The sequence below is a fragment of the Corylus avellana genome, chromosome ca8 (genome assembly GCF_901000735.1).
Source record: "Corylus avellana chromosome ca8, CavTom2PMs-1.0".
NCBI classification, from domain to species: Eukaryota; Viridiplantae; Streptophyta; class Magnoliopsida; order Fagales; family Betulaceae; genus Corylus; species Corylus avellana.
Window position 1 is genome coordinate 15,816,311 of NC_081548.1, and position 10,135 is coordinate 15,826,445.

At 38.6% G+C, this 10,135-nt stretch overlaps 1 protein-coding gene across 1 annotated transcript; it reads left to right on the forward strand.

Annotated features, from left to right (window-relative positions):
* The first annotated feature begins 2,719 nt into the window (after positions 1 to 2,719).
* LOC132190944 (uncharacterized) lies at positions 2,720 to 3,256 on the forward strand. Its single transcript, XM_059605970.1, has one exon. The coding sequence runs from the start codon at positions 2,720 to 2,722 to the stop codon at positions 3,254 to 3,256; it is 537 nt and encodes a 178-aa protein (XP_059461953.1).
* The last annotated feature ends 6,879 nt before the right edge of the window (positions 3,257 to 10,135 follow it).

The window sequence follows — 10,135 nt, forward strand, 5'->3', positions numbered from 1 at the left end:
TATTGATGTGGCATTTTAACACGTCAATAATTATTGACGTGTCGATATGCCACGTCAATATTTATTGACGTGTGGAGTTTATCGGGTCAATAATTTTTGACGTGTTGGATTCAACACGTCAACAAAGCCTTTATTGATGTGGCATAAATTAAAACGTAAGGAAATATTGACGTGGCAAAAAGTTGGCTACGGTAGACACGTCAAAAAATCACGATTTTTTTGCATAGTATTGAATCAGTAATAGTTAACCAAACTATGGTTAATATAATGAAATGCTTTGGAGACACTCGTCAAAGGTTGATTAGGGAGCTTTCGGCTGAACTCCGTTGTCAGACGGATCTGTTGGACTGGCGATCATGGATGGCGCGAAAGCGGGGCCACCGGACCAAGTGGTGTGCATAAGATGGACAACCCTCCCCCCAATAAATTGGATAATTACATGAAGTGGACTTTTGTAATTGGTACACCATTAAATACACAAATTTTAAATCTTGCGTCTCCATTTTCCCTTCGTTATCTTTATATATATAGCCACGCTCTTGTAGCAAATAAAATAAGATGAAAAACCGAGTCTGAAATTCTCAATTGATAATTGGTAGGGGCTGATATCGAAGGACCCGGCTTCAGTGCGGTTAAGAAAAGAACCGCAATCTGCTGTTAAAAAACGAACCGTGCAGATTGAATGAAAAAATTTTAAAATAGACGACGTTATCCCTTTAAAGAAACTAACGGATTCGTCTAACAGAAACACGATGCCTCAGCTTATTCCCCCAAGTTGCTTCCTCACCGACGCATAGTAGGTGATACTAGTAATAATATGCAAACCATTGAAGGTTTGAAGCTGGCGGCTCTTGAGGACCAAGACCGCAAAGGTCAACTGCAGGTGATGGAACGTGATGAAATTTTTTGATTTATCAAAAGCGAGGCAGAAACAATTGGAAATAAGCTTAATTAGATTCTATTTTTACCTTCTATAGTCAAAGCCTGGTTTGATACAAAATGCTAATGGGTATTCTCACTCCAACTGCAATGAACATGATAGAGTCCAAAGCTGAAGGGCCAAGAAACCTAATCAGAAATACGTTGAATAATTTGTTAGCGTATCAGATCAGTTTACGAAGTGTGATCAAAACGCCAACATAGTAGATATGGATAAAGAATGACTTTCAGAGTGCTATCAAGAAAACTCCAACTACTTCTATCAAAGACTCTGTTGCTCGTGGACTTCTTGTTACTGATAGTGTTTCATCTAATCGCCATAGAATAGATTTATCTTCTGTATGACATATTACTTGCAATTATCTTTTAGTCATACATTGTTAATTAACTTAGTCTCTCACGTATATCTTTTTATTGCTTTTGTTTTGAGATCTCTTTACCTACCTTAATTCTGTAACTTCCATATATTCAATGGAATAGCCACAAATTGATTTATCTTGGAAAATACCACATTCAATGTCTAACGTAGCATAGAACACGAAGGAAACGTGTAGCAAGTGGCCCCTGTTTTGGTTGGGTAAAACAGGGGTGAACAGAGGAATTTTAATGGGCAGGGAAGATCAACAATGTAGATAGCATTGAGCATGGGTGAGATGGTAAGAACATGGATAACTGTCGGTATATCATGGGTAGTTGCGTCGACGTAGTGAGTGGTTAATATGAGTAAGTGTTTAGAGTAATGGGAAAAGGGGGAGGTAAATAAGAAGTCACTTGTTAGCGGGGACTTGCAGATGGATTCACAAGGTCATATGTGATAATTGTAGTAGAATATTTCAAAGAGAAGGCAATTGCATGGAGCAGATTGTAGGGGTACTCGCAAGCGGCTTGTTAGCTGGTAGATCAAGGTCAGTGGTCCAGTGGTGCACTACATTGCCATCTCTACTTCTAGTCTTTTATCTGCCTACAGTAGAGGCCTAGCTAGGCATAAAAAAATAGATAAATAAAAATAACGAGGGGGAAGAAAATATAAGGAAGAAGATAGCGAATGCTTTAGGTACGACCTAACAGGTCCCTCATGCCGTACAATGGAGATTTTTTGACAAACGTCTGCCGGGATGCTTCTAGCTGGAAAGACATGTGATGAGATTATAAACATGCCCAAGGATAAGATTTCAAAGGCTTGTTGGTTGTTGCCATGTGCGACTTTGAAGAAACCCAACGTAAAATTGGTTGTTGATATATTAGTGGCGATTCATATAGAAAGGCATGAGAAGTGGTTCCCAGAATTGGGTAAGCGTGAACGTCTTTAGAGTTAGACGTTAGCACCATTTTTTTTTTTTTTTTTTTTCTGAGCAGACGTTAGTGCCGTTTAAAAGAATCCGTTAGTTTCTTTAAAGGGACATGGTCGTCTATTTTAAAATTTCTACCATTCAATCTACACCATTCATTTGTTTCACAGCAGATTGCGGTTTTTTTTTTTAACCGCACTGAAGCCCGATCTGATATGGAAAACCTTTTCACACGGTTTGATTTCGCTTTTTCATATGACGTTGGTGGTTGGTTTGGTCTGAAAACAAAAAACAAAAACAATTGAAAGCCTGCACATCATTGCTTGATTAGTTCCTGTAATAGTTGTCACTTCCAAGTGGCTTCACAATTAATACCAAACTCTTTCTTACATTATATATATATATATATATATATATATATATATACTACGTTATTTTCCCAAACAGATCCCTATATATCTTTCCTTCTTTGCATTATCTTGCAGAGAAATATGGCTCCTTGCTTTTCATTCTGCAGATCATCGCCAGCGAGCAAAAGCATAAGACTGGTTCACATGAATGGCTACGTGGAGGACTTCGAACATCCTGTTTCAGTCAGCCAAGCCACCGGCAAGCCCCCAAAGCACTTTGTGTGCACCCCGGCTCAGCTTCTCTGCGCCGGCTCGGAGCCACTGAACCCCGACACCCAGCTCGAAGCAGGCAAAATATATTTCCTGCTGCCATTCTCAGTATTACGAGCTGATGTTTCTCCATTGGACTTGGTCTCTATTGTCAGGAAGCTAACCGCAGTGGCAAAAGCTAGACGGCGTGAGCAGCCTAAATCTTCCCAAACTAGTCAATACGGCTCGAGCCGAGTATTCAGTTCTCCGGGTACAAGTCCTAGCCGGTTTATGGAGCCGGACGGGAAGATGATGACGTACGGTGCACAGAGGTCTGCTAGACCGCGGTCATGGACGCCTATATTGGACACCATTAGAGAGAAATCGTTCGATCGTAAAAGCAAATCAGATTTGCAAGAAAAGCAGTAGTTGTTAAGACTTTTTGAGGCTGGTGGTATTCTTGTACATAGTTTCTTGCAGATAGCTGTTAGGTGGGACTACCCTTTGTGCACCTACCGTCGCACTTATCTATTGAATGGTCCGGTTAAGTGTTCGGATCGCAACAAATCGGCGATGTGAGCCGTTCGTTTCGAAAGACGATACGAGAAGAAAAAGTGGTAGCGGGAAGTGTTCGGATCGTATTTGATTGATCTTATCATGGTCTATCTGATCAATATTGTTTATATAAATGTAAGAAATAGATGGTTTGTCGTTGAAATCTTTTATAATGTTAGCAAGGTGTACGTGTAAATGGCATTGCAATTATAGCTATTATATTTGTGTAGAGTAGTCTAAATCAATGCGTGCTTTACCACATGTTTTAATTGGCTTGAAAAGAAAGAAACCAGAAGAGGAGGAATTGGATACGGATCCACTCCAATCCAGTCCATTATAGACCGGAGGGTATTCAGTTCATGACTGAGATTTCTTTAAAGAAATCCTAGTGCCACAAATGTGCTATATGTCTTCTTCATAAAAAAATATTAATTAATATAACAGCACTTCTCTAACTCGAAGCGCCTCGCCATGAGAATCTAGCTTTGCTAATGCTCGGCTAAGTCTTGAAACATTTAAAAAATAAATAAAGACTAAAATAATAAAAAAAGATGGGTAGCCGGCCACCCCCTATGGCCACCGCCAGCTCGGCCAAAGAATTATTATTTTTTTATTAGTTTTGGCCTCGGGGGTGGCCAGACCACCCATGGCCATGGGGTGGCTTCGGCCACCCCAGACCAACAACGATTTTTTTTTTTTCTTTTGAAGTTTGGGCCTTGGGGGTGGCCAGACCACTCCCAATGGCTATAGGTGGCTTCGGTCACCCCATACTGGCTGGTCTGGGGTGCCAGGCCAACGGTGGTGGTCCAGCCACCCCTTAGTTTTTCTAAAATATTTATTTTAATTTTTTATTATTTTAATTTTTTATTATTTTTAAAGTAAAATAATAATTTATTATTATTTATATTTATGGGACATATGTACCATTTATGGCCCTATGATCTCTTTAGAGCAATCTTGGCCATTAGCTAAATATTTTCTAGTAAAAAATGAACTAAAGAGGATCTATTAGGGAGGAACTCACACGTAAAGATAGATAGGCATCAAATTAGAGAATATAATAATGGATGGCATTTTGTAAATATAGAACTTTAATTAAGATAAAAGGTCAACTACGGAACTTTATTCGGCTGATGCAATTATAAGCCGCATGTTGAACACACCAATGATTCGGGAGCTCGAATTTGTCAACCCCCACTTCAACTAATTGTTGAAAACTTAAAATAGGAACATCAAAAGACTACATTCATGTTAACTTGTTCACCAAATGATTATAATCAAGCAAAGTTGGGGCAGAAACTTAATAAGGAAAATAGAATTCAACACAAACCAACAATAGAGCTACTGGTTCCAAAAGGTAATTTAATTGGTTGGAGACCACGCCTTATGATGTGAATGTTACTAGTTCGAATCAAACTCTCCCTCTTTCATTCATCTTGTTCAGACATGTCCAAAAAAACACTTTAGATGAAGATCCGGTGGCCATATATTTAGCCTACTACGACGATGGAGGCTATGTTGCCCCGGATACTCTTTTATCGAACTTGTTGATGTCCACCCTTTTGTAGAGCTCATTATGTATATGTCTAGATAGTTGATATTTTGTATATGGTTTTGTGTTGCATGGGTCACTTTTGTATAGCTATTCTTTTGTATATAAACATTATTCACATAGATGTATATGTCAGCTCTGAATGTATTATGTTATATCTAATGCTGATTAATTTCCGCTCCAATGATATGGACTCTGATAAATCCTAATTATGTTGCATGTACCACTATGAGACATATTTATATTGTCTATCAGGTTAATGCATGAGTTTATAGTGTATTGCAGTATTATCGTGCCATTATGACGATTCGCTTCTTCCATGATTAGTTTTCAAAAAAAAAAAAAAGTTATGTTTAATTAAGCGGGTTGCCATAGTTGGTCCTGGGGAACAGTCTCCCTAAGGATGCGTTGACCTTGGGAATGGTCTCCCCAGGGATGTCTTGGCATCAAGGGATATCTCCCCCTAGAGGCCTTTCGCATTCCTTCTACTCCTTGATTTGGTTGTAGCCATACCGGCCATACAACTTCGGAAAAGAAAACCGGAATAAAGCACACATTCATTCCCATAGAGAGCCAACTGATAGCGCTAAAATCCGCAAACTACTTCCATGTATGCTTCACTCAACTACTCCAGTGAATACATTTCCTACAATAATCTAGATATTAACGAATCATCAGTTGTCGGGGTGAATCCGCAAGGGATACATCCAATGTCTAAGTCAATAAAACTCCAAGAAGAGAGCTCTTGAAGGTCAGAAGAGTTGTATAAGGTTAGTATATGTCACAGAGTATATTTGGTAAGGGCTTGACCTTCCATCTTATGCATTGGCTTACCTTATAGGGCAGAGTGGTGCAATTGTACCCTCCTACCACGTGTTGTCTTGTGGCAGGATTGCTTGTAACAATTATTCTGGGGTAGCTCCCTGACTCGGCAAGAGGGTGTTCCTGCCTCCTCCCCTTGTTGCAGGTCAAGCCGCATTTAATTCGTCAACTGGCCACACTCTTCGATTGGGGAGGCAAGTGACGTATTTAATGTTGTCGTGGCAATGAAGGAGGTGAGGAGTACATTTAATGCCACTGAGAACTTACAATGATCCGGCAAATACAGTGTAATGCCCCGTAGAAATCAATTAACTGGTAAATAACTCCATGGCTCGCCTCCCAGCCTTATCTCTCACGAGACAAGACTCAGGGATCTTAACCTCTCCAAAACGAGATAAATACTTCAGAAGACTTTAAACTACAGGAATAGAAATCAATAGCTAAATATCACAAATATAACCACCAGAGTAAAGATAAACACCATCACATAAATAGATCCTCAAATGTACTGGTCAACAAAGCCGTCATCAAAATATATATTATAGACCAAAATATAACTATCTAGAAATATGATAACAAGATTAAAGTTTAACTTTAATTAGTGCTAACATAATGACGATCTTGATCATCTATGCCCGTATGGTTCCTCCATCATCCCATATGGACTTTAGTCATATCGGGTCCATATCTTCAAAAATGACCTGAATCAGTTCTTGAGCGACAACCATGATTCGGTCCGAAGGCATCCTCTTCTAAGCTAGCTAAACCGCGTAATTATACGTAATGGAGTGAGAAAAATAAAAGGAGCAAGTCCAAAGATTTAATGAGTAATAATGTACACAATACCCATGTCATTTAGTGATGAACTCCGTTTGGTAAAGTATGCAATATTTTAGGTACGAGAGTTTTCCTTGAATGCAATACATGTATATAGCACATGCTATAATCATGAGAATTAATTATAGTTCAACAGTATAGTCTATCCGAGATATTACCCTTTCTCAATAGGGTTGACGCTATCCTGAGGGACTTATAATATAATGCCGGTGCCCTGACCATTGTACGCTACCGTCTATAACACTAGCAGTGCAACCGAATCTGACCTCGAGTGGCCCACGCTACTAGTGATGTACGTCCTGTAGTGACCAACCATTAGGCAATTGATGCGCCGGTCACGAAACAACCATTGGATCCAAGGCCAATATAACACACATATTTAACCATAAAGTTAACAAGTATAGTAAGCACATGACCGTTATCCTGCACGTACTAGTGTACCATGTCATACGATATAATTAGTCTTGTCCGTATTTTACATGCATACTTTTACAAATGTCAATGTCATTATCTTGTTAATTAGCACATTTTCGCAAATGATAGAGTTCATGGTGCAGTAAAGTGTATACCATGAGAGTTGTAAATATGCATATTTGGTACATAAAATAGTCGTGCAATGTGAAAAAATAAATGAAAACCATTATGTGAGTTTGAACTCACCAGGGTCGAACAAATCCTCCAAAAGTCCTCCAAGGAGTCCAGGTTCTCCAAATCTGTGAAAAAACTACTATTAGTCCTAAGTCCAACTAGAACAAACCTAAGACTTGAAAACAGGGGTTGTAGGGTGCTCGGCCATAAAGGCGTTCTCCTGAACGTCTCTGGTCAAGCGCTCGTCCCCTAGGGGTGAGCGTTCGGCCAGTGAGGTTTAGGTAGAACCTCATTTGGTCTAGATGCTTTCCAAGCCTTCTTGACTAGTCCTAAGGCTACAAAAAGGGTTTCTAATACCTCCTAACAAAAACAACGTCACCAAACAACAAGATTAAGTCTAATGGAAAGAAAAAGCTTATAACAAGATTAGGGCTTAAACTTCTAAATGCTAACAACTAAGTTACTGTAAAACAAGAAGCTGACATAATAACCTAATGAAATCACCAAGGAAAGGCAGTGGTTACCTCAACACAGCAAGCTCTCCAAGAAGACCTCCTCCTTTTCCAAGAACACTCACAAACCTCACAAACTCTCAAAAATCAAATAAGCAAGGTTTCTCTAGGGCAACAGGGGCGGAATAAGTTGCAGAGGGCGTGGGAGGGAGGTAGTTATTGGGTAGAAAAGATGTGAGCTTCGCAGAAGAATTTCTGAAAAGCAGTGAGCGCTTGTGTACTACAGTGTTGAGCGCTCGTGTACTGTTTATCTAGGGCTTTTTATGTTGCAGATGGCATGCATGGGCGAAAACCAACATTCAACAAAAAGTCAATGAGTGCTCGGCCTGGTCCTTACATCAGTGCTCGTGTACTGTAGCCAAGCGACCGCTCATGTGGTCCCCCACGCGACCGTTCGTGTGTTGTAGCTCAGAAAGTCCAAAATTCTAAAAATGCCCCTCCAACTGTCCCTAGTGACCCAAAATTTAAATTAATTCTCTAATCAAGATGTTTAAGCCTAGTTGATTATTTGGGTCACTACATACATTGGAACTATTAAATATTTGTGCATCACGTTGGCTTTGTTGGGTTTAACCTATCAAGATTGGTTGCAAAGGGAGTAGAATGGGTCTCTTGTCTAATCCCAGTGAATTTGATCTGGACCCATCAAATGCAAAAATGGTGATCCATCCGTACATGAAATCAAATACTCCGAGCAAAAGCACATATTTAAAACCAGACATATATATTATACATCTTCCTCTCATCTTTCTATAATTTTAATAAGTAAAAGAATAAAAAAAGAAATGAATTATTTCCCTATTTAAATTGCATGGATGTGCGGCGTACATTTTGGATTTAATCCTAATCATAAACAAGTAATCATCCTTTTCTGGGTCAAACTTTTGAGATAATATATTTCACTCGCTTGGTCTACTCTCTATACGTATCAATCCGCTAACTTCCAAGCCCTCTTTTCACGACATTTTCCAAAGTGATAGAAGGAGTCATAAGCAAAACAAAAATAATGTTTCCAAAACCAAAGCATCCCTCACCCAGTCTTGCAAGTTGGCTGGGAATAATTATTTATGTGGAGGAGAGTATGAAAGAGAAAGAGATAGTGGAATTGACATAATTAGAATATGGGTATGCAGGAAATGCATTGATCTTAATTTTTCTCTTTTAAATTTCTTTAATTACATTATAGTGTGGAGTCCAGTATTCAATGCGCGTGATAGATCATATGACTCTTATCTCTTTCATATATTTAATTAGCTTGTGGGATTTGTTTATTTATAGAGCAATATTACTATTCATCCCTATTTTACATTCATGTACACGGACCGAAAGTAACGTATCACTTAAAAAAAACAAAAAAGAAAAAAGCTACTTAAAATATTTTATTCTAATCGAAGTAAAATAGGTGTAATAAATAAATACGAAGACGAAGGACTATCATTACTCTACTTGGCAGAATAGGACCCGGTTAATGTTAAAAGTAGGGAACAATTGTCAATTTTGCCCCTCAACTTTAATGCTAAAACAATATTGTACTTATTTTATCCTCTCCATTCAAATCCTAGTCTCTACTTGGCTAATGACCTATCAATTTCATTTAAAATAGATAATATCTATTTTATAATAAATATTTAAAGTTGACACATTTAACCGTATACATAATGTATTTGGATCCTCTCTGGTTCAAATGAATTAGAGAAGAGCCGGTTCCAACAAAATGAAGGGCAAAATTGTCCAATAGAACTGGTTTGTCTCCTGTTCATTAATTTGAGTTGGAGAGGATCTAATGCCATACATAATATTACATTATTAAAAATAAAATTAAAAATTAAAAAAAATAAAAAAATTGTGAAGGTTGACCTTATATGCACCGTACTTATGAAATAAATCGGGGTCCATTTTGTCTTTTATAGCAACTGTGTCTGAAATTCAATGGATTGGTAGGCACCGATAAACCTTTCCACACGGCTTTGGTGGTTGATTTGGTCTAAAAAACTTAAAAACAAAAAAACAAAAGGAATTGAAAGCCGGCAAGGCATTGCTTGATTGTTGATCTGAGGAACCTAGCTAGCCGCAATAATCGTCACTTCCAAGTGGGTTCATAATTAACGCAAAGAACAGGGAAAGTCTTTCTTTTATATATATATATATATATATATATATATATATATATATATATATATATATATATATCTTTCCTTCTTTGCATTATCTTTCAGAGAAATATGGCTGCTTGTTTTTCATTTTGCAGATCATTGCCGGCAAGCAAAACCATAAAACTGGTTCACATGAATGGCTACGTGGAGGACTTCGAACATCCTGTTTCAGTCAGCCAAGCCACAGGCAAGCCCCCCAAGCACTTTGTGTGCACCCCGGCTCAGCTTCTTTGCGCCGGCTCCGAGCCATTGGACCCCGACACCCAGCTCGAACCAGGCAAAATATATT

Bases quoted from the DNA above. Each gene is read 5' to 3' on its own strand.
- LOC132190944 (XM_059605970.1), top strand. From the start codon at position 2,720: ATGGCTCCTTGCTTTTCATTCTGCAGATCATCGCCAGCGAGCAAAAGC.